The following is a 25,179-nucleotide window of genomic DNA, read 5'->3' as shown; positions in this document are numbered from 1 at the left end:
TTAGTCGCTTTATCAGCTGCATGAGCTGCAGTAACATCTTTATGGCTACTTGTCACGCGCGCGAAGGCAACCACGAGCACATCTCGTTCGATGACCGCGGTCACTCGGTCTCAGAACGCTGGCGCGATGAAGAGCGGCAGCAGCGGCGAGTGAATTCCTCTTCACGCTAGCTCTCACTTAAGAGGAAGCTTTAGCTCGGGCCCAACTCCAACGCTGTCTATTCAAATACATGTAAAACGCAAAAACGATTTTCTGAGATAACCGCTGGATCTATTTTAATGGAATTTGTTGCACTTGAGATAGAAAGGTAAATTTTAGTCACTGTTGAAAGCGTAATTTAGATTTAAGGCCTGAACTTTGTTAAAAACATTTTCAAATATTCGAAAGTGTGAACAATATAGAAGCACGAAGTTTACACATTAATAACTCCTCATCAAGAACAGATATCGCGGTTCTGTGAACAGCACCTACTAGCTCAATGAAAGCGGAGAATGTTTGCATATCATGTTATGTTTTACGAGAATTTGTTACGTTTTCTACAAGAGTTCTGCAAAAGCTGTATTTGGATATTACTAAGTCTTTTTGAAATTCATGTGTAACATATCAATTTTGTATGCTTTAGATGCACATTAGATGCAATTCACATAATTATGGTATGGTATTTCTTTGCTGAGTTGCAGAGTTGTAAACTTAATAACTTCGTTTTCTGAAGATTTTCAATTTTCGCCACTTTTAAATAAAGAATGGGTGACGCAAACGAAAAATTTTAAACAAACAGTCACTAGATTTCAAATATTTCTTTTAAATGCAACTATGCTCGTCAAATATGGTGCAGTGGTTGCCGAGAAAAACGAATTCATCTTTTACACGTATTTATGTACGAGCCCCCGAGCTAAAGCTTCCACTTAAACCCAAACTAGGCGCGCGGGTAGAGAGGGCATACGGAGCCACCATCTACATCCCGCCGGCTAGCCTTCGAAACCAGCGCAGATTGCCTCAAAGATAGGACGCACGCGGCCGCGTTCAGCAGCCGCAGCTGGAGTATAAGAGGAGAGGCACATTTACCTGTGCCATTCCCGAATCCCCTACTAGCATTCGCACATCTCCCTGCACCCCCCCGACCTCTTGCGCGCTAGAGAAGAAGGCGCCCATCTTCCCTCTCTTTCCCCCTTGCGAGCGTGAGAAGGCACCATCGCATAAAGGCCCCATACCTGTAGGCTCGCCCTCGCAAGCTTTCAACCACACCTACCGCACACGGAGCGCCGCCGCGAAGTTATCGCATTTCGACTTCATACGGAACATCACGGCGACACTGACGCCGGTTGAAATTCGCCTGGAGCGTCCATATAATTGATATCGCAATAAACCAGATACCCTCGCCTACGAGAGGGCATTCGAACTTCATAATAGCGTTTGCCTGAGCTTGTTGGTTGCACATAGCACAATTGGTTTCCAGCAGAACATTCGCCTAGAAACTAATTGTGCTAGGGCATTGAACGCACCGAAGAACGCTGCACAGTGTACAGGCGGCGGCAAACTTCAATGATAGTGCGAATGCAATTGGTTAGTTCATGATATGGAGAGGGAAACACCATCAGCGGATGCTGAAAGTAAACAAGTTTCGCGTCATGTGACTAAACTGGCGACCCTCATTGGCGGAAGCGCGCGTAGCATTGCGACGCGAGACATTTTTGTAGCTGGAATAGCAAGAGCATTTACTCGGTGAGAAGTACGGCTACAAGCCCAATCTCTGATTAGTCTGAAAGGAAGCTTCGCATGAAAAAACCCGGAATTATTGATAGCAGTCACGTATTTCGTTTCGAATAAACTAATTTACAAGGAAGACAGGCTTCACCGTGATCACATCAGACAATATTAAAAAGAAACAGCCATTTCCAAGATGCGCAAAAGCTATTCACAGCATTTTACGGCTGCTGTGCCAAACGACGCTGGTTGAAGATTTTTGTAAAGCCAGCCATTATGCCAGCAATTAACGATACAGTATTTCAGTACTTCCTTTCCCACAAAATTTATATAGGAGCACCGTGCACGGTAGCATATGAAGGAATGAATAAGCAGAATTAAGGACTATATTTAGTGGCACTGCGATGTCCCAAAATTATGTTCCCTAGAATAGACAGATGCTTCGTATACTGCTTCACAAGTGGGAATTACAATGTAAAGTGCATTAGCACGCTCTTACTTCGTGTGCAACTGCACACTAGCACTTAATCTGCGCTTCAAATGGGACTCTTCTGTGTAATTTAGAACGGATGTCATTTTCTTTCTGCCTCTTCATTTACCTTATAGCCTGGCGCTGAAATCAAGTCATTAATGTTGCGCGGAAGTGTTTCGCCTGGCCACATCGTAAGGTACAATGCAACGACCAGCGAGCAATTTCTTCCAACTCATGATCGCACAAACGTTTTATAATTCCACTGCGCTTACAAAGTTACACAAGCTCGGTTCTAGGCACTGGTAAATGTGTTATGAAAAGAATTATACGTGGCTCTGCTATCGCAAAAACCAGATTCCAGTGGATGTGGGGGAAGGCCAGTAAAGTAGTGCCATCCGCAAGACACATGAGCACTGGCGACGCGTCCATACGACGTCCGCCAAAGGCGTCTACTACGGCGTCCGTGACTCGCTTGGCCAACGCCGTACAATACGCCGCGGTTGTCTCCATTCCGTACGGAGCGGCGGGCGAGGAGTACATCGAGGCATCCTAGCAGCCGCCGGAGGAGAACGCCCCTCCTCCCTCGCTTGACCCTACTACCTCGCGCGCCACCAGAGAGGGCACGCATCCAGGCCGCGTTGCTCCCTCACGCACGCGAGATTGAACCGCGTTGGCCTGCAAACCGTCACGCGCTTTCACTCATGCGGGACCTCACGGCGACGGCGACGGTAGAAATCCGCTTGGAGTGTCCATATAATTGCTATCGCAATAATAAATGCCAAAAGAGTGCACACTCCCATAGAGCCGGACCACGTTTTTCGATCGCTTGCGCGTCGCTCCTTGTCCCCCACAAGGTTACAAGACGCCGCGGTTGTGTCCACTCTGTACGGAGCGGCGGGCGACGACGACATCGAGGCACCCTAGCAGCCGCCGGAGGAGAACGCCCTTCCACCCTCGCCTGACCCCGCTACCTGACGCATCACCGAAGAGGGCACGCATCCGGGCCGCGTTCCTCGCTCGGGCATGCGAGATTGAACCGTGTTCGCCGGCTCACCCTCACACGCTTTCACTCATACGGGACCGCAGGGTGATGGCGACGGCCAAAATCCGCTTGCAGTATCTATATAATTACGATATTATCGGGAGATACTCAAGAGACGAGCCGGCGCGAGAACGACGATGTAGTTGGTCTGTGCCTTGACGCGGGCTAGTGTCGGACTGGCGGTCTGGTTCCAGTGTAAATAGCCTGTAAATATTCTCTTTTTTCTGTCTTTCTACACGTAACATTCTGGTGGAGGTTAGCGATCCCCGTCCTCACCACGGAACTCCGCAGTGGTCGGTACATCAAGCTTGTCACCATGCCTCCCGGTGACGTGACCACCTCCTCAACGGATTCGGCTTGTCCAACTGCTTCAATCGTCACGGTTGCACAACATCGCGACACTGGTGTGTTCTGTGGCCTGCAGGGACAGGACGTCGACGACTGGATCAAGCCATATGAACACTACAGTGCTAATAACACGTGGGACCAAACGTTTATGCTCGCCAACGTCATCTTTTGTCTCAACGACACCCCACGCGTGTGACACCAGACGCATGACGACGAGATAACTAGTTGGGACAGTTTCAAAGAAAAGCTACCGGAACGGCTCGGCATTGGCCGCAAGGTTGCCGCGAGAAAGGCTCTTGCGTCTCGTGTTCAGACGTCTACAAAGCCGTACATTTCGTACATCCTCGACGTCTTCGCTCTATGCCACAAAGCTCACGATGCTATGTCTGAAGCAGATAAAGTGTCACATGGCCTTAAAGACATCGCCGACGATGCTTTCAGTTTGCTTGTTTTCGGCAAGGTCTCGACAATCGAAGCCAATATTAAAGAATGCTGTCGCCTTGAACAAGCTAAGAGCCGCCTTATCACACACCCCATCACGCTGCTACCCAACACTGCTGCTACGTCGATATGTGAAGGTCGACCGCGTCAGGTCACCACCTGTGAAGACGTCACCCGTATTGTTCGCCGCGAGCTCGAGGCCGCCTGTTCGCCAGCTTTCTCCGCGACGCCTCCCGATCCGCCAGCAACCACGATTGCGATGATTCAGGCAGTAGTCAGACAGGAATTTGAGAACATGGGTCTGAACTCCGTGTGTTCAACGTCTCAACCCAGCTTTCCCCAGTTCTCTACCGGCCCTGCTCGTCCCAGGCAGTTATTTTCTGCCATATCTCGCTTGAGTCCGTCCGAATGGTGTACCGCTGATGACAGGCCGATTTGCTTCCACTGCGGTCGCATCGGCCACGTCGCTCGTCACTGCCGCAACCGATGGCCACCACCTCCTCGGACATACGCCGCCACTTATTCCCGCACCTTTGAACCTTCTGTTACCTATGCCACCCGCCATGAACCCACTGCCACTGATGCCCCATTCGTCTACAAGTGTCTCAAGATAAACAGAAGGAAGTAAGGAAATAAACTTTATTCGAGGTGCTGCAGGCCACGAGAGCTTTGGGCTCTCATAGGTGGGCGTCTCCCACGACGGAACCGGGAGGTTGAGTTTCCTGGCGGCGGCGTGGATCTGTTGGGCGGCCCAGAGTTTGGGAGCGAGTTCTTCGCTCCGGATTGCTTGTTCAAACTTGCGCTTGTCCTGTTCGCAGTTTATGTGAACTTGCGAGCAAGGCCAGAGTAAATGATAGACGTTAAGGGATCTATTGCAATTGGTGCAATAAGTCTAGTCGTAGAGCTCAGGCATGTAATGGTGTAGTCTGTTTTGCTTGGGGTATGTGTCTGTTTGTAGCATTCTGAGTGTAACCGCTTGAGCTCGAATGACCGTGCGGTGTGGCGTGCTATACTCTCTACGTTGTAGGTAGTAGTGTTTAGTGATTTCATTGTGTGTAGTGGGGACGTCCTTGTTCTCCGAATGGTTGGATGAAGCCGTGCGGTCTGTAAGCGCGCGCGCAGCCTCCTGTGCCGCCTCGTTAAGGTTGGGGACGTCGCCGATATTTCGTCGTAAGTGTGCCGGGAACCAGTATATGACGTGTTTCTTAATCTCTTTCTTTGTAACAATTCTGAGAGCCTGTGCGCAGACCGTGCCCTTTCGGAAAGCTCTGAAAGTGGCTATGGAGTCGCTGTAGATATGGCAAAGATTGTCGTCGGTGAGCGCAACAGTGATCGCAACCTGTTCGGCCTGTTCAGGCTTCCTTGAAATTACCGTGGCTGCATGTCTTGCGGATCCGCGGCCGTCCGCAACCGCCACTGCGAAAGCTTTGTTTCCTGCGTATGCAGCCGCGTCCAGAAAAGCTGAGCGTTCGCGGTTCTCCAAGGCTTGGTTAAGGAGGAATTGTCCTCTCGCTTGTCGACTGCCCTTGTTGTTTTCGGGGTGTACGTTTCTGGGTACAGGTCGGACCGTGATCTTGGCACGGCTGTCCAGTGGGAGATCCGCAGTCTTTTTCTGTGTTTCCTTGAGCAACGCTTAGCTTCCCTAGGATCGTGCGCCCCGGAGGCGTCGTCGAAAGCCTCGCAAGCTGGGCGCGCTGCAGGGCTTCGGCAATTTCTTCCAGGGTGTTGTGCATGCCGAGGTGCTCCACCTTCTCGTTGCTGGTGCTGGTCGGAATGCCGAGGGCTTGCTAGGTGGCCATTCTGATTTGGGCATTAGGTCTGTCTTTTTCGGATCGTGACCAATTGAGCATTGCCGTAACGTATGCGACGTGACAGGTGACGAACGCGTGTATGAGTTTGATGAGATTATGTTCCTTGAGGCCCCTGTTTCTGCTTGCAATTCTTCTGATGAGCCCGATAGCGTTGTTAATCTTGGTGATGAGCTTCCGAACCGTAGAGGCATTCACGTCTTTAGCCTCTGCGATCATACACAGGACTCTGATTTTGTCGACGTACGGTATGGTGTGTCCCGAATTGGTTCGTACCGTAATTTCTTGATTATAATTGAAGTCTGGCGAATCTAGCGCCGAGGTTGAGGTCGGAAGTGGTGTCCACAATGTATTGGTGAGAGAGGTTATGGAACGCTTTCTCGAGATCCAACCCGAGAATGGCCTTGGCGTTTCTAATGCGGTCATCAATGATTTGGTGCTTGATTAAAATCATGGTGTCTTGAGTTGATAGACCGGGTCTAAATCCGATGAGGGTGTGCGGTAACAGTCCCTTGTTTTCGAGGAATCTGCAGACTCTGTTCTGAAGGGCGTGTGCCGCAGCCTTACCCCCGCACGACGTGAGTGATATGGGTCTGAGGTTCTCGACGCCCGAGGGCTTTTGGGCTTTGGGATGAGAACCGTGGTGGCGTTCTTCCGTTCCGGTGGGATCCTACCGGAAGACCAGACCTGACTGATTCGTTCTGCTAGGAACCGGACGGAGTCTTCGTCCAAGTTACGAAGGGCCTTGTTACTAATACCGTCCGGACCTGGGGCCGATTTTCCATTCAGGTTTTGAAGGACCGCCCTGATTTCTTCAAGGGTGAAGGGTTCGTCGAGGTCGGGGTTGTCCACGCCCGTGTACGGGGAACCGCGTGCCTCGGCCTCGTTTTCGTGGCTGCTCGAGAGTGGCATGTATCTCTCTGCGAGTCCTGCCATAAATTCCTGCTCGTTGAAGGTTTTGAGTTCGCGTTTCGCTATCTCGTCAGCCGCCTTGGTCTGGGAGCTCCTGGTTTGACCTTTGTTAAGAAGGTGTTTGAGCAGGTTCCAGGTTTTTCCCGATGTCATGCTGCCATCGGCTCTTGCGCATACTTCGTCCCATTGTTGGTTGGAGAGTACCACACAGTGGTGCTCAATGTCCTTGTTCAGTGGTGCGACCTTTTTCCTAAGTCTTCTATTGAGTCCATCTCTGCAATATGGATCTTTTCGCTTCCAGCATGTGAGCGAGCTTAGTGTCCATCCCGATTGTCTGGGTATCTAATTCTATTTCTTTAGTCGCGTTGCGGGTGTCCTCCTTGAGTTTTTGCGTCCATTGTTATAGTGTGGGGGTCTTGTCGGTACGTTCCTTTCTTACCTGTCTAAACGCATCCCAATCCGTGTCTCTCCATTTTCGTTGTGGTTTCAAGGCCATTGCTATTGATGTTTCCACAATGTAATCGTCGCTGCCGAGGTCGTCGCCGGTATTATGCCAAGTGGCCCCCTCGGTGTTAAGGACGAAAGTGAGGTCTGGGGTGGTGTCCCTCGAGACCGAGTTGCCCATCCTGGTGGGTTAGAGCGCGGACGTGATCAGGTTGAGCCCCATCTCTTCCGCATCGGTGGCAAAATTTCTGCCTTTGGCGTTGGTGACGCTGTAGCCCCATTCTACGTTTGGGGCGTTGTAACCTCCCGCAATAATCAGCGGGTTGTCCCCGGCTTGGTCCCTGGCCTTCTTCAACAGTCTTCTGAAACTTTGCGTTCTGTGGTTCAGGCTGCTGTACGTGTTGAGTGCTAGTATGCTCTTGGCCTTTTTGCCTTTGGGAAAGACTTCGATGAACAGGTGCTCGCATTTGCTGTCAGGATTACTTCTATCAATTTCGGCCCACGCGAAGCAACGCTACGACCTCCATCACCGTGATGTCCATTTTGTGCCCGGCACCCTCTTGTTGCTTTGGTCACCATCGGGTAAAGTTGGATTTTGTGACAAACTGCTTTCCTATTATAAAGGCCCATACGCGTGCTCCGCCAAGTGACCGATCTTGACCTATGTGTCCTAATGTGTTGCAAAAACATATTCTTCGGACGTGTAATTGCTTGGGCCACAAGGTATGCGCTCGTAGATGTGTAGCCGTCGTGGTCGTTGCATCCTCGCCATTCGCGCTTTCTGAGGTGGCTCTCACCAAGGCGCCATTGGCAGGCCATTGTAGACGTATTCTCGTCATGCACTGGTTGCTACAACGGCATCATATGCCGTTGTAATCGTTTAATCGAGATTACTGCAATTCGTCACCCAGCTGCCAGCATTGCTTTGTCTTCCCGCATTCATCGTCATACAGGCTTCGTGATAGAGTCGCTGTCGTCCCATGTCCGTCATACACTCGTTCGTCATCACATTGTCTTTCTACGTTGTCATGTTATCGTCGTCACTTCCTCGTCGTCATGCATTCGTTGTCATACCGTCGCCGTGATGCCGTCTCGGTCGCCCTTTCGTCATGCTGTGCCATCACGAGGTCATTTAACCATCCGCTTTACTTCAGTAACAGCATCGCATTATCACCATGCCGTCCTTGTCATTCCGCCTTCGCCATTCCATCGAGGTCAGTCCTACGTTATTGCATCGCAATCATGCTGTCGTCAATAAATCGTAATTATGACGCCGTAGACGTGTCATAACAACCATGGCGTCTTCGTCAGACGGTCGCTGTGCTGCGTGCGTTGTCATACCATAGCGCTCGAGTTATTGTCTTTACTCTAGATTCACCATTTGACTGCCATCATGGGTTTGTCGTCATACAGGCGTTGTGATACAGTCGTCGTCGCATTGCCGTCATACACTCATCGTCATATTATTGTGCTCATACCGTTGTCATGCCATCTTCATTATCACACCATCGTCATACACTCATCGTCATGCCTTCATTGCCATACTGTCATCTTGCTACCGTGGCGTTCATTGTATCATTGTCATTCCATTTTCGTTATCCGACTATCTTCATGCAATGGTCGTCACACCTTTCATCTTCCCACAGTTGTCGTCATACTGTTGACGCAATCCTTTCTTAACGTCATTCTGCCATCGTGATCATTTCATCAACGTCATATCATCGTAGGCATAACGCCTTCACAATTATTTGACGAAATTCCTTCTTCATCGTCCTATCCTTTTATACCATCATTTGTACAACGTAATTAAGCGACCGTTACCATGCCATCGTCGCCATGCCGTCCCGCGTGTGCTGTCTTCGCCACTTCAGCTTTGCTATCCGGTTGTCCTCATGACATCATTTTCGCGCCATCGTAGTTCTACACTCGTTCTCATCCCACTGCCATCATGTCATTGTTTTCAAATGTCGTTATAACGTCATCATAATTGAACAACTGTCATCTCACTGTCGTCTAATCGCATTTGTCGCTCTGTCGACGTCCTTGCGTCGGTGCGATACAGTCGCATTCATGGAGCCATGATAATGGGCGACCTGGGCAAGCATGTGCCATAGCGAAGTGGGATGGTGCTGCAGTATGCCGCATATTAACAAAGCAACGAAAGTCTCGGAATGATCACTAGAGATAATAAATAAGCATGACATCAAATACCACGTGTCTCTACTTTGCTCGAAAGCTAGTTGCATTAACGTGGACAGTTATTTTCGATGAGTCCTCTAAGATGAGTTCTGCCGTAGTTTCTATTTGTTGCAGTTCATCAAATAACTGGACAATTGGCTTCACAAACAAGCACCACTGACAAAGACGTTTAATTTACCGTGCAAAAAAACATTTCCCGTGAATGTCTGCATGAATGAATTACACAGGCACACATTCATCTTTGTGCTCCAGCATGAATAATTGAATTGCTATCTGACTGATGTACGACTTCCTTGTAGCTATAAAGTACCCCTTCCATATACACGTACATGTAATTGGCAATACGAAGGTTTCAAGCGTTTTGTAATTTTCTTAATTGCCAATTGTTTTCCTTCATATGCCCCATCAGTATGCCTAATTCTCAACTTCTATTGCAGAAGTGAAATCTCGCACGAATGGAAATGTGTCCCTTCCAGGTTAGTATAACTACTTGATACAAGCCCATCTTCATCCCCATTTCTGGCACGGAACTGATTACCCTCATTTCTTACCAGAAGCAAGAGCGGAGCCCGTTGGACTTGTCGTGGAAGTGGCTATCATTAGCGATTACTCTCATACGCTGGGTCTTCGAAGGAAGTTGATCAAAGGTCTAGAATACATAATGCCGTACATGTACAAGGTAAATATGCTCGTCCTAATGCTGGTTTCATCTAGTTTGCTTGTCAGATCGGAATCCTCACGTTATTGCACGTGGATATTGTGCCACATTTGCCAGAATTCTGTATTTGCAAGGCTAGCTCTATAGAGAAATGGTCTCCCACCGACATTAGCTCTCATGCTCCTCTGCAGCAGCGAACTTACCGGGTTTCGGGGACAGAAAGGCGGGTTATTGGCGAGCTGTCGTGAGCATGTTGGTTTACGACCGACATGTTCACTAGCGTTGTTTTTCAGCCGCCAAGTAGCCCATGGGCATCCTTGTTACAGCCTTCTTTTTAGACATAAAGTTTGCTCAATCTCATTTTACATTGTTTATTGTCGTTTGAACAAGCTTGTCCGAAAGGAACTCTGTCCTCTAGCATGCATTGACGCATGGAAGAGCCAGACTTTTTTCCCATAAATTATCGCTCTGGATAAGCCAACTACCCATGGCCGAGGCTGACCGCTGCAACACAGCATTTGTCCCATCGGACAGCTTGTATGAATTTTATGTTGTGTCTTTCGGCTTTTTAATGAACGGACCACATTTGACCAGATGATAGACATTATTTTGCAAGGCCTGAAGTGGCCAACATGCATCTGATATTTAAACGAGGTTATCGTGTTCACGCCCGATTTCCTGACACATCTCCAACGCCTGAAACAAGTTCTGACCTGCGTTACGCAATCTGGCCTGCAGCTTAGCTTTATTAGGTATTTTTGAAGTCAAAATAAATAACCATTTTGGGCCCTCCTGTTTTTAAACATGGTCAACGTCACGATCCCGCTATGTTGCTGTGGTCAGATTTTTATGCCAACGACACTCAAGGAAATCCGTAGCTTCCTAAGCCTGCGCTCCCATTTTCACCATTTTGTGTAACCTTAAAGATGAGAGTGTTGACACGCGAGGCGCTAGTGGTAGCTGCCACTACTACTAGCGCAATGTTTATTTTAAAAAAACTCCGCGCTCTTCGCGCAATCGAAACAATCGTAATATCTGCCATAAGAGCTATGCGTTGATTATATCATTTGATTTAAAGTTCTGTAATTTATGGACAAGGGGATATGATCTTCTTTTTCCTAACGATAACCACGAAGAATACCCACTGGATGTGGGTCAAATGACGATGTCTCGGCGAAGGAGGTCGCATACCTTTCTTGTACTAACGCAATCTACTGCAGTGATAACATGGTGTTGTAGTTGCCGCCTCCGAGAGAGCGAACTAGTGGCGATGTAGTTGAGCTCCGTACGTGACAGGGTTTAACGGCGTAGGAAAAAGCGCGGAAATGGCAAAGTAGCTGGATAATCTTGGAGTGAATAACATGATGCAGTCCATTGGCAAAAGAGAGCTCTACAGATTCGGAGGAAATGCGCCAGAAGGGTCGAGTACACTCAGCGCACTAACGTCGACGGGTGAAGACCTAAATATGCTACTGATGAAACGATCAGAATACACAGAATAAAAATAAGCTGCAAGCGTGTTTCCACGCTTGCAACTTGGCGGAAAGGGATGTATGAATCATGTAGCGTTCCTAGTTAAAGGACACAATAGACGTAAAACATTGCTGTGGAACTGACGTCCATCTGGTCTACCTTTTATTCTAACTTCATTCTTCTCTTCTCCTATCCCCAGGTTTCTGCGCTTCTTCATCTTCTATTCGAAGGCTCATAGCGCTTCACTCTTCCACGTTTCCTTTTCTAACCTCCCCTGGGGTAATACTTGAAAACGTTTCCAATCGAAGCACATTCAACTGAGCCCCGTTCACCAATGTACCACACAGTCTTCAATGTCCCTTTTTCAGTGGCTGTCTTTGTCACAGAATAAGGACCATAAAATTTGGCACTGGATTCCCTTACTCCTTTCTAACTAGAATGAGGTCGGTGACTTGAATGTCTAAGATATCTGAGGAATGTCTCGTGTCAAAATTTTTTTATTCGTTTACGCCACTTCTCCTCCTGCGATTTCTGTTTCGTCTCCTCGACGATCTTGAGATTTTCTAACAGCCCCAGTTCACGGTCTGCCTGAAGAATAGGGGTTTCTCCTGAAGAAGCGAACTGCAAGCTCCATCCTAAACCATTGGTGTAGGAGCGATTGTGATGTCTTACAGTTGTTTCTCAAGAGCATTTCTATCCGCCAGGAACACTATTGCACATCCTGAAGTATTGTTTCATATCTCGTATAGCACGCTCTGCAAGCCCATACGCCGCGCGATGGTATGGCGCACATAATTTGATTGATATATTGTGTTCTCGAGCTCATCTAGCTAGTTTTTCACTCTCGAACGCTGGACCGTTGTCACGTACAATCGTCCTGGTTGTCCTAAACATATCCCGTTAGAGGAGGGCGATGACACTATTCGTATCTTCTTTTCCTGCCCGTGCTGCGATCATCCTGGTGCATTCATCTATGGCCCGAAGAAAAGCTTGCGTTTTGCGAACTCCTTCTCTTTTCTCAGCTCGGCGAAATGCAGGTGCATAACTTCAAAAGGCACGTTCGAGTGGCAAGGTATCATCATGGCATCCGTAGGCTGCTTATATTTCACTTTGTTGACTTGACAAATGTGGCATGAACGAACGGATTGACGTCTTCCTTCATGTGAGGCCACGTAAATTTCTTGACTAGCTTGATGTAGGTGCGTCAAAATACGTCGTGTCCTCCAGATTCTGGGCTATCGCGGTACAAATAAAGATCCCTGGAAACCAGCGTTGGCGGGACTTGATAGCGACCTTCCATAAAAATCAGTTGTTCAGTGCCTTTCCACAATTTTACTTCATTGATTTCTTTCTGTTGTACTTTGTTGGACAGGGTCATCAGTCTTGACAATGCATTTGCATCAGTCAAAAGGGGTCCAGGTATGTGGAAGATGGGGAAATCGAACTCCTGCAAGTAGTTCATCTATCTGGCGATACGTCCCTTAGGTTTGGTGATATTCAAGAGATTAGTGAGGGCCTGGTGATCGGCGAACAAATTAAACTCCGCACACTCTAGGTACGTACGGAAGCACTGATTTGCTTTAAGGACGGCAAGAGCTTCCTTTTCGGTTGTGGTGTAGTTGAGCCCAGGTGGCTTGAGAGTGCAGCTGTAGTAACCTACTACGTGTCGCTTTTCTCGGTCGGATGCTTCTGGGCATTTCTGCTAGAAGAATGCACCTGTTCCATATTGTGAGGCACCGGTATTCAGTTGAAAGGGTAAAGTGAAATGTCGTATGCGTAGAATAGGGTCAGCAGAAATTCTGTGCACCATATCATGGCAGACTCTCTGAAATTCCTCATCCCACTCAAGTAGAACTTCTTTCTGCGTTAGGTGGGTGAGGCATCTTGTTTTTATGGCAAAGGCTTTTATGAAAGGTCTGAGATGCCCTGCTAATCCCAAAAATACACGCAATGAGTGAACGTCATATGGTTTTACCAGTTCGAATATCCTCGCGCCTTACTCTTGTTTGGTGCTTTTCGTAGTGCCACCACAGACTCTTCCAAGAAACACAACTTTTGTTCGATGGAATGCACTTTTCTTAAAATTAACCTTGAGGTGTGCCAAGCTCAAGGCATTTAATACCTGAGACAAGTGTTCCTGATGCTCAGCCTCTGTTTTGGAGAAGACGATAATATTGTCTATGTACACATTACAAAAGACACCTAGGAAAGGCTTCAGGACTTCGTTCATCTTCTGGAACCATGCTGGCGAGTTTTTTGAGCCAAAAGGAAGCCGGTTATACTCCTACAGATCGAAGGGCGTGATAAAAGCTGTGTACATTTTTGTTGATTCGGTTAGCGGAATCTGCCAGAAAATCTTTGCACAAGGCAATGCGTGAAAAACATCGGCAACCACCTGTCTCATCTATAATCGTGTCTATCTTCGGCATGGGAAATGGTATAAGTTCTGTCTGGTGATTGAGAACCCTGTAATCTGTGCACAGTCTGAAAGTTCCATCTTCCTTCGGCGCAATAGTTATGGGAGAGGCGAAGGGGGACACCGAAGGCCGGAATATATCAGCGTCTAGCATCTCCTGCACTTCTTTCTTCAAACATATCTTGCGCTCTCTTCACATGTAATATAGTGGTTTTCGGATGACGGTCTTGTCGGTTAGTTAGAAAAGCACCTGGTGTGACTTCATCGCTTGTGGATAGCGTCCTATGCATACCAGTTCAGGGTAGGTCGTTGCAATATCCTCCGAGCACTTGACAACTCGCAGGTTAGCTTTTCTATCTTGCTGTGGCTCTTCCCTTGATTGTCCTTCCACTAAAACCGCATCGTCCCAGTAAACGTTGATTTTTAGTTTATATCTGGTCTGGATAGCAGAAAGTCGTACGTCACCCGCTCTATCACCACTAGTTCACTCTCTATTTCATGACCTCGGTACTCGATGTTTGCTGAGGCCCACTGATTATGCATTCTCACTTTTCCATCGTAGCTTTGCACCCGTAGTACTCTCTCACTATGCGGGTGACTTGCATCTACTAGCTTGGCATTTATTATAGGCACGGAAGCACCGCTGTCAACCAAAGTCATCGTATCTGTGTCCCACTTTGACAGGTATGGGAAATAGGCTAGAGCAAGTTAACTAAACAGTCTCCGTTGTTGTCATCGGGTCGGACTGATCACCTTTGTTTATTAGATTTTGTCGTCGGAGACTTGAGTGTCCGAAAGTAGGGGGACAGGGTCGTTGTCGACGTTATTCACCCGACCTCTGTTAGTGCGCCAACCCAAGTTCTCTGTGCTGCCTGCAAGGTGGCTCGGTTCTCGCTGATCACGGCTTGACCAATCCGCACCAGTTCGTCTGAAGCGACTGCTTGAGCTAGCGGTTACTTTCTTCTGAAGTAGATGGTATGTCGTGAAGGCACTCCAGGAGCCCGTCCATAGCTTTGGGTGATCGTACTTGCACTTGCTTCAGGACTGCCGCGCACAGTCCGTGCAATATTAGTTCTACTACGGCAAAAGGGCGCATCATAGGCTCGGCAACCTTTAAAAGAAATACTCGACGAGGGAGCACTGCTTGAGTTTGAAGTTAAGCGCGGCGTTGCATCTTCGCACTAGGTTGCTTCGGAATAATCATCACAAAATTTTCCTTCCAGAGGTTCCAAGAGTTGCCAGCATCTTCAATAATGTGCAGATCGTACCACTTCCGTGCAACACCTCTTAAGTAACTATGCATGTTAGTAATCTGGTGCTCATTAGAGTGCCAGTTGTTGTAATCAGCGGCACATTTATAGAATTCAAGCCAACTTTCTGGACTTGAAGACATGCCGTAAAACGCATCCGGTTCTACAAATTTAGTCACCGGCTTCTCAGCGTTTAGAGAGCTTAAAGTGATGTCACCAGTTGGTTTTGTTGCGCAATCTGTTCTTGTTGTAGCTGAAGAGCTTTCAAAATGAGGCTCACCTCTTTCGTCGAAAACCATGATCCAGAGTCCTTTCGACGCATCGGTTGAAGAACTAATTCGTCAAAGATCGCCAGACACAAGTTCACTTTCACAGCACCCTTCCGACATGTTCAGTAGTATCCTTGGAAGCCTTCTCTAAGACCAGGTTCACGATTTCTGCCGAGTTGAGTTCGCGAGGTAGTTCCACCGCTGGTTCGTCTTGAGCTTCCTATCTCGAAAAGATGGTCTTCTCGGCGAAGGTCTCCTCGACGAAGAATGTTACCACATGTCAGAGTCAGTTGTCGGCTGCGCCAAAGTAATATGGCATTCCTATTTAGAGGACAGAATAGACGTAAAGCATTGCTGTGGAAGTAGCGTCCAACTGGTCTGCCTTTTATTCTAACTTCATTCTTCTCTTCTCCTGTATCCAGGTTCCTGCGCTTCTTCATCTTCTATTCGAAGGCTCATACTGCTTTAAATCACAAGGGCTATCGGCATACGAAAGACTTTGCCGGTCTCAAAAGCAATAATGACACTGTGAATGGAAAAATACAGGCAGCTGAATGGCTGTGTAGGTTTCCCTCGATGATGGGTCTACTTAGAGTGTGATGAATGGCATTGAACGGGTTGTCACACTACCGAAAATCTTTCAGATTAACACCACCGCACTCAATTTCAGAACAGAAAATTTCAGCCAACCATGACTCCATGCCAGCAGGATACAACGATGTCGAACTAAAGAGTCTAGGGATCTTTCGGTTTACTGTAGAGTTTCTTCACAACTTGCCACACAAACATCCCGCCTTGCGCCTTGACGGGCCCGTACTGCCCTTCTTCTACTACGCGTTTAAGGGGTCAAATACACCTTGAAATATCGGGCTGCTCGGCGAGAACTAAGCCATGCACTTTTAGGTCACTTGCATTCTCAACTTCCCCTTTCCGCGCCGCACTACTCCGCGCACGTTTCACTGCTAAAGCATGCTATGCCCGATTACGCGAAATCCGGCATTGCAGGCGGCGGGATGAGAGAATGGTGGTAGCCAAAATGGCCGACGGCAAAGCGACAAAAAAACACAAAAAAGTACTTGCTTTCATGTCAAAATTCCTCAGGGAGGTTCCAGCAAACAAAGTAACTAATGCCTTTGAAAATAAAGATCGGCAAATTTTAGCAATCGTACCCGGGTCTCCGGGGTGCGGGACGAGTACCCTTCCCCGAAGCCACGGTGGCTCCACGGTTCTCGCTAACTAAATGTGTACGTAGCGCGTGCGTCACTGCGCACGTCACGTAGCAGCCATCTGGGTGACTAAACCTGTGGCATAGTTCGAGCGTCGTTGGGCACGTGACGGCGCAGCCAATGGTTTTGAGGTGGTGGTGTATAAAATGAGCGTATAAAATAAAAACTATTAATGTCTAACTGAATACAGATTTGCGGTCGTTCGAGTTATAAACTCCTCGCGGGAAAGCCAGTGGGTTGACCCGCTTGGCGCGTTTTCATTTGCCCTTACCGAAGCGCAGTTGAAACACAGACGACAGCTTGTGTGGACAAGGAATGCGCAGAAAAATGGCAGCCATTGCACTCTGTAAATGTGGGCTAGGAGAGGAGCCGTAAAAAAGATTGGCTGCGGCTTATTAGCTCAGCTAACACTGGATACGCATAGCGAAAGCTTGGTTTACCCTGGTTAAGCCTTGGTTTCACTTGGTTAACCTTTGATTTAGCTGTAATTATTTAGCTGCGAGTTCTCGCCGTTGTTCGAGACTCGGCACCAGGTGGCCGAGCTGAACGGACGTGTCCCCTTTTCGTCTGCGACAGTCACTATTTTCCTTCTGTTACTTTGGGCCTTAGGGCCCAAAAGTCGTATCGACCGTGGCCATGGATGACCCAGAGGCAGCTTCAAACGTTCCATTACCCGAGGACATGGAGTTACAGCAGCTTGAAGACGCCCTCACGCCAGAGGATACGCCAACCCTAACGAGCACCTCGACCGACGCCATGGTAGACGCCACCACTTCGAGGAAGGCGCCGCTGCGTCCAGACGTGAATCCGTTCGCTCCACTTGCTGAACCTGAGCCACCAACGGGAAGCAAAGGCAAGTGCGATGATTTACTCGTCTCAAACCTACTCATTGTACCCACCGCCAAGCATGGGCAGAAACGCGCACGCGGAACCCTGTCCGCGATAGCTGCAGCTGCAGCAGCTAAACCCAAGGCTGCCTTTTGTCATGGCGTCTCTCGCTACAACGGCAACGCGACGCCAGAGTTTAACGCGTATGACTCGGACATGGCCTGTACTCACGAAGATGACAGGGAACAAGGAGCATGGAAGACCGTCACATATAAACGCCGAAATGACAGGGAACAAGGAGCATGGAAGAGCGTCACATATAAACGCCGCAATCCAGGAAAGAAACAAGTGAACGCACGCGCTCAACGCCATTCATACGCTCACACTGTGATCCTAAAACCTCAAGAGCCATGCAGAACCATGCATTAACATTTCATTGTTATTGATGAGGCAATATGGAATCACATTCACAACGCTCCCTCAACGCATGAAAGGGAAGCTGACCCGATCGTTCAGATAAGATATTTGGACAGGAGTAATCAAATAGCGGTTGACACCGATGATCGCGACACGCGAGATGCCCTTCTGACTTTAATACAGCTTCCAATAAATGGCAAGCGAACTGCATTTCAAGCATACGAGGCCGTACAAAAGATCAAATCCGGGGCATTATCCGCAAAGCAGGAGGGATGACTGCCGAGCAGCTTATGATCAACCTGCACTGCCGGAAGTGCGACATTATCAGCGCTCGCCCCATTGGGGAGAAAGGCACAGCTGTAGTCACCTTTAAAGGGACTAGCCTTCCATACAAAATTGGGCTCAAGTCTTTCACAATACGAGTCTACCCATTCAAGTCGCAGGTCTACGCTTGTGAGACGTGCCACAAATTAGGACACGGAAAACAACATTGCCCGAATTTTAACAGCCCGCGTTGTGCCACATGTGGCGGAAAGCAGCATGGCAGTGACGAGGTCTGTCCGAACCAGGGGCCGAAATGCCGCAATTGTGGGGGTAAACACCTCGCAACGGCTCGAAACTGCCCCCAGCGCATAAAGACCAACAAACAGCTGCGCGTGAAGTCAAAACGACCTCAGAAGGAAAGCCAGAAGTCCATGGGATCACAACCGCAAGCTCATGAGCGCCCTCAAAAGACAGTGACCATGAGACACAACTCTTACACTGGGCCTCCCCGCGCTCCATCAACATCAACTCCTGCGATACCGCCGGAAAATAAACCGCTTTCCGACCACGGCAAACATACATTTGCTAATGTCGTCAAGATGGCTAACAGCGAAGCGTTAGAACACGCGAAAGCGAGTCACGCCAGAATTACAGGTCAGTCTGTCCCCGCCTCACTCTCAGCAAATGAAGGTGCACGTGTTCATGGACAAGTCCATGAAACTACCTTTCGAGCCCTCACTGTCGGGGCACCAGAGCAGAGCCAGCATAAGCTGCTAGAAACGCAGCCAAAACCACAAGTTTAGCCTGACTACGAAGCCATCTTCTCTGCATGCCTGGCACAAATGGAACACAACATCATGTCAAGGGTACAAACGATGATAGAACGAGCTATCGAAACATGCGTTCGCACCGTAATGGAGCGCTCTCCTTCGGAGGTCTTACCACGGCCGCATCAGTTAATACGGCGCCTTTGTGCCTGTACAGACAGCTCCGACGCAGATGGCTCACACACAACATGGCTCAACTAATCACTCAAGTTAATGTTCGCGGTCACGGTCGGGATGTGGGGGGAGCCATCCCGACCGTGATTCAGTGGAACTGCCGCTCCCTCAAGAAGAAAAAAGCAGACATGATTTTACGCTGGGGCCTGTCTCATAACAGTCTCAGGCCCGCCGTTCTGGGATTGCAGGAGGTGAACTGCTTCATTCCACGCTTACCATACTACGAGGGCTATGGCTTCCCCGAAGACACTGTCACACCTGTGTGCACAGCTGTGTATGTGGGTCGAAGACTCACCCACACAAAGCTCGACACTGAGCCTTGGTGTTCGAATATTGCTAATGTTACCGGATGCCGGATTCAACTCACGCCCGAAAGAATAATCATTGTTTTTTCCGTGTACATACGTTCAGAAAATGCACGAAGGAAGACTAAGCGCCCCTCGGTAGACTTTAGCTACCTACAACATTTTCGGAAGATCTAGCCCAAGGATACGATTCTAACCTGTGGAGACTTCAATGCTCCGCACGTAGCCTGGAACTATAATATGTGCAGCCCACGCGGTCGTCGTATCCTGGAAGAGTTTGGCCATTATGGACTATCGCTCCTTAATCTGCCGCAATCCCATACGAGGCTCGGACAGGACACAAGGCAAGCAGACACAACGCCAGACTTAACATGGTCCTCGAGACCCAGAACCTGCCAATGGAAACTTCTAGAGGACCCTCTTGGCAGTGACCATCTTCCAATTGCCATCACAGTGAGAACACATGGTTCCTCGTGGCGCCCGTCGTCTTACAAACGGGATTGTACGATTACACACTGGGACAAATATCGGACGCTACTAGACGAAAACAGCCCAGTTAACAATCTTGACTCCTTAACGCAAGCTATGACACGTGCCAAGCGCACAGCAACTAAGACGCTGCGGGTTTTTCCGGACCAACCTGATCCCGATAGGCACCTCCTGCATCTATGGAACCGCAGGCTCAGACTTCTGTCTTCTTATCGAGCGAAGGGGCGCCCCCGGACATTACGAACTAAACTACGCTCTTTACAAGAGGAAATCGAGAAGTGTGCGGGAGAGCTAGCTTCCCAGCATTGGATGCAGGTGTGCGAGCAACTCAACGGATCGACTAATTCAAGCAGGGCGTGGGCTATATAGAGATCTCTTCTTGGGCAACGTAAAACCTCAGACGCCGCAGCCCGTGTTGCCTTGAAAGAAGGCATCACCAATGCCGAACTTGCAGAGAAAGCGGCAGATATATTTTTTTCCCCCGTCAAATAGTACCATAAATAGAACCTATGCGAGGGACGATGACCAAGAGGGACACGATGATCTAAACCAGCCGTTCACGGCCAGAGAGCTCGAAGACTCCATACGCAGAATGAAGACCCGTGATGCACCAGCGGTTGATGCAATCACGGCAGCGCACATCCAAAACCTTACCGAAGGATGCAAAATTACTCTTCTGGCGGAGTTTAACCGTATATGGAAAGAACGAACTCTCCCACGAGAATGGCACCACTCTATTGTCAAGCCTATTCCGAAACCGAGCAAACCACCGAACTGGCTAGGAAACTTAAGACCGGTTTCGCTCACGTCATTTCTGTGCAAACTTTCGGAGAGCATGGTGAACGCAAGGTTAATATGGTGGTTGGAGGTAAATTGTCTTCTGCCTCACACTCAGTACGGTTTCCTGCCTGGTCTTTCTACTAAGGATATTATGATCCGCCTAAAAGAGGACGTGCTCGATGTCTCGTCCTCGTGTCCTCGCATAGTTGTTGGGGTGGACATCAGGAAAGCTTTCGATAGCCTTCCCCACGCCTCTATCATGCAGGCGATACAAGAAATAGGTATCAAAGGCAACATGCACGACTTTATTGCTGCGTTTCTGCAAGACAGAACGTTTCAAGTTCAAGTAGGCAGCGACCTCAGCTCCTATAATCATAACGGGGTTGGAGTCCCACAGGGAGCCGTAATCTTTCCAACATTATTCAACATCGTCTTAGCAGCCCTTGCTGCAAAACTAGAGACAATCACAAGCATTGAGCACGCTATCTACGCAGATGATGTGACGCTGTGGACTACGCGAGGTTCCCTAGGAGAACAAGAGGAGGCCCTGCAGGCGCCGTTGAATACCATCGAGAGCTTCACGAGGGCGATAGGGCTTACACTAGCACCAGAGAAGACCGAGTTTGTCGTTATCCATGGCGGGAAAAGTCAAAGTCAAAGGACGAGGAGAAAGCAAGCGTCCATCTCTCGATCGGACAGACACCCATTCTAAGATGCGCGTCATCCTAATACTCGGAATCTTTTTAGACGAGCAGTGTATATCTATAACGTGGTGCAATCAAACAGTAAAGGTCACCACGCAGGTCACTCAAATCCTCCGCAGGATTTCCAAGCGTACAAGGGGCGTTCAAGAAAAAGAAATGAGACACTTTGTGCAGGCTTTCCTGCATTCTCGCATCCTGTATGGCGCCCCTTTTCACCCCATCACTCGAACACAGCTACATTCTCTGGAACACCTCAACAACGAGACAAGGAGAGTAATGACAGGATTGCCAAAGTACACGCCACTCCCTGCACTCAAGAGCTGCAGCGCTTTGGGTGACATCGCTGATCTTATTTCAATGCACGAGCATACTCATGTGACACCCCTCAAGTCCGCAAACGCAGGAAGGGCCACATTGGTTAAAATTGGGCATGACATCTCTAACCTTCCGGCGCTTCCACGGATATCTCCCCCTTGGGAGCACGTACCAATTGCGGATCCCAAGCCACTGCCGAAGAACATGGGACAAGATCAACTGACAAGAAGACAGGCCCACGCCAAACGCCATAAGAAATATACGCAACTACGTGAGTGGGGCAACGACAATTCTGGCAGGTGCCATATAGTCTATGTGGATGCTTCTATCGGAGGACCAGAGGAGGAGCCAATGTTCACTACGGCGTGGACAAATATGGAAGCAACCGAACGGGGCAGTAAACTCCACCTCACAAGACATGTCGTTCAGAGCTCTACGGCAGAACTATATGCCATCCTAGATTTTGCCAAGCATGCTGAACACATTGCCAACAAATTTCCAAGAGATGCTAAGCACCAATACAAAGTGTTTACGGACTCTCGAAATGCCTTTAGGGCTTGCCAGGACACTCGCACAACCACTGCTGGGGTCCAACAAATCCGCCTCCACGTGCGTCGTCTGCGTGACCTAGGTCATGATCTTCAGTTACACTGGATCCCGGAGCACACGGGTATAACAGGAAATGAACGGGCCCATCGGCTAGCGCGCGCCACGCTACTATCCGCGCTGTCGAAACCGCCCGAACAATTACTGAACAACGTACCTGAATACACGGAAATACACAGTCAGTGGTACGATCCCATGGAAGCAATAGCCGAAGCCAAGCGCCACCGACACAGCTATCTCTTCACTACGTCCAATGCCATAGACATTCCTCCCCATCCCTCCCAGGCTGTTACTCGTCGGCAGCACGTTCTGCTCCGGCAGGTACAGACTGGCACCCTCCTTACTCCCTTCTTCGTGCAGCGTTTTCGCAGAAAGGAGGACCCTTATGGCCTGGAATGTTCGCGTGCGGGTACCTGCAGCCCCTGCAACACCAGGGCGGACCTAGAACACTTAATCTGGGACTGCCCGCTGTATTCTGGCCCCAGGCAAAGGGCCCCTGCTTCGCTCCCAACGGGATGGCGACCAACCTCCCTAGAGACCTGGGCGCTAGCGAGACACTGCAGTCCTGCGACCGCTAACGAGCTCTGGCGATCACTGTACGAATTCCTGGATGATCCTGAGGCTCCAGCCACTGGGACCAGGCTTCTTTATGTCGAGCGTACCAGCGAAAGCATCAGACCCCATGATGTAGATAATTAAGTCTCCAATTATTTCCCTTACCTCCTCACTCCCGCCACTCCCCAAACCAATCCACCGCAGCCCTTTAAGGGCAAAAATGTGAATAAAGACGTGTAAACAACAACAACGCCGTTGTTCGTCGAACGCGGCCCATACGGCGGGAAAACACACAACGCGCGGCCACCCCATCCGTTTCCGAGAACGAAGTGAACGACAATGAATCCGGCGTAGCACGCAAAACCCTTCCCTGCCATCTCCCTACCCGGCGGAAGCAAAAGGCTCTGATTGGTTGCAGAATTCTCGCTAATGACTCACGCTCCGACCCTGGCGCAGCAGTTAACTCATGAAACCGCCCTTTCCCGCAGCTGATGTGGTCTGGGAGCAACTGGGCTTTTGCATACCACGACAACGCCACTTGTGAGCCAACACAAGCTTCGCCTCCAAATCTATTGGAGCGTAGGCATAGATAGCTGATTACTAGATGAGAAAATGAAGGTCGAAGTATCAGTATTTCAATTTCGCGCCGAAACCCCAACGCTGGTACGTCAGTGTGACGTCAGGGATTCCAAAGTATGTTTTCGCATTTGGGCCGCATCGCTGAGAGAAGGTTCCCGAAACTTGCCATGCTTAATATTTGTTTCTTTTAGAACACAATGTTGTCAATCTACATCACTGCATAATTAAATAGGCCCTAGAAGGAACTTCAAGGAGGCGTCGCTACGCGTCTTTCATTATTGCGCTTTTTCTGGTTTACCAAGCGTCTTATCGTGGTAAGAGTGGTATTTTTGGTATCATAGAAAGGTAATTTACTGATGGCGAAGAAATCATTTTCCTGTTTAGTGTGCCGTTAAAGAAAGATTGTTGAACGCCACGCTAGCCAGACGAACTGCATATGTGTACACTGCATTACGTGAGTCACGCAATGCCTTCCTGGCCGTCACCATGGGTAGGCCGCGGGTGCAGCGCACGGCACCAGAGGCTGCCGTGACCGAAAGTAAGCGCGAGGGCGATCGTGCCCGTAATGCCGATCCGGTGTATCGGCAACGGCTTGCAGAAGCCGTCTGGGAGACGCTAGTACATTGGAGGTGCCTACTGGTATTGTGATCATCAGCGCGCACATCCGACCAAACAAGTCTTGTTGTGACGCGGAAACGTTCCTGGCAGAAACGAGGAAGACCTTAAAGCCACATAGTAGGCCGACCATCGTGTGAGGTCACATTAACATCGATGTGGCAAAAAAGCATGGCAAAAGTATCGAGAGTTTCATGCTAGATCGCTACTTGTAGAAATTGAAGATGCTGCAGCGACCCACGATGCAACAGTGTCCCTCCATTGATATCACGTTTGGAAACTGGCTGTGTCATGTTACGATGGCAGAGCCTCTGACCATCTAGCACAGCGATCACAAGGCAATACTGTGCAAGTGTAGAGTCGTCCGTGAAAGTGTGAGTGTGTGCGTGCAATCAACGGCTACATGACCTAAAATAAAGGCTATGTAACTTAACAAAGTGTGTCTTCATTCAATTTAAACGTTCGAAAAATCCAATCCTAAACAAGCCATCAAATCACACATGCATAGCATCGGATCGTTCAGCATTTCTTAGTTTGTTGCGCAGTCATTGGCTTTGAACTTTGATTCAGTGTGCAATGAGGCAAAGCTTCGCGTTCAACCATCTTTCTTTAAGAAAGGGGTGTTGATTTTTGGAAATCTAAACACGTTGTGTGAGTCAGGATATTCCGATTTAGATTGGCAGGAAAATAGAAAGTTGTTACATAGGAATTATTTCGACGGAAACCATGCTGACAAGAGCGAAAAATCTATTGATGTTACAAAGTTAGAGATATTCGAGTATAAAATATTGACACGTGTACTTCTTCATCTTTATCGGGCGGCCACTTCTCACCACCTAACAAATGTTATCGCACAGCGCAGGACGCGCCTGCATGTAAAAGGAGTTCGATGGTTCCATCCACTGTCTTTCCCCGCAACTTGTGTAATCTGATTGCATGAATGCGCGACGCGAATAGTGTAGAACTTTGTGGAAGACACGCGGGTCCCAGCGGTTACTCTGGTGCATTCGACGACTGGTCTATAAAAGCCGACGCGCTTGACCCGCTGATCAGATTTTC

General features: G+C 48.9%; 1 protein-coding gene across 4 annotated transcripts in view; it reads left to right on the top strand.

Moving 5' to 3' along the window:
• Positions 1-25,179, top strand: part of LOC126522276 (venom metalloproteinase BumaMPs1-like) — a 117,396-nt gene that overhangs the window by 21,399 nt on the left and 70,818 nt on the right. For all 4 annotated transcript variants that reach the window (XM_055066315.2, XM_055066317.2, XM_055066316.2 and 1 more), the window contains exons 5-6: positions 9,808-9,846; positions 9,925-10,049. In XM_055066315.2, the coding sequence (XP_054922290.1) occupies positions 9,808-9,846; positions 9,925-10,049 (164 nt within the window). The remainder of the gene's footprint in view (positions 1-9,807; positions 9,847-9,924; positions 10,050-25,179) is intronic.

The sequence above is a fragment of the Dermacentor andersoni genome, chromosome 6, assembly GCF_023375885.2.
Source record: "Dermacentor andersoni chromosome 6, qqDerAnde1_hic_scaffold, whole genome shotgun sequence".
NCBI classification, from domain to species: domain Eukaryota; kingdom Metazoa; phylum Arthropoda; class Arachnida; order Ixodida; family Ixodidae; genus Dermacentor; species Dermacentor andersoni.
Note: the sequence above shows the minus strand (reverse complement) of the source record. Positions and strands in the feature narration are given on the sequence as shown.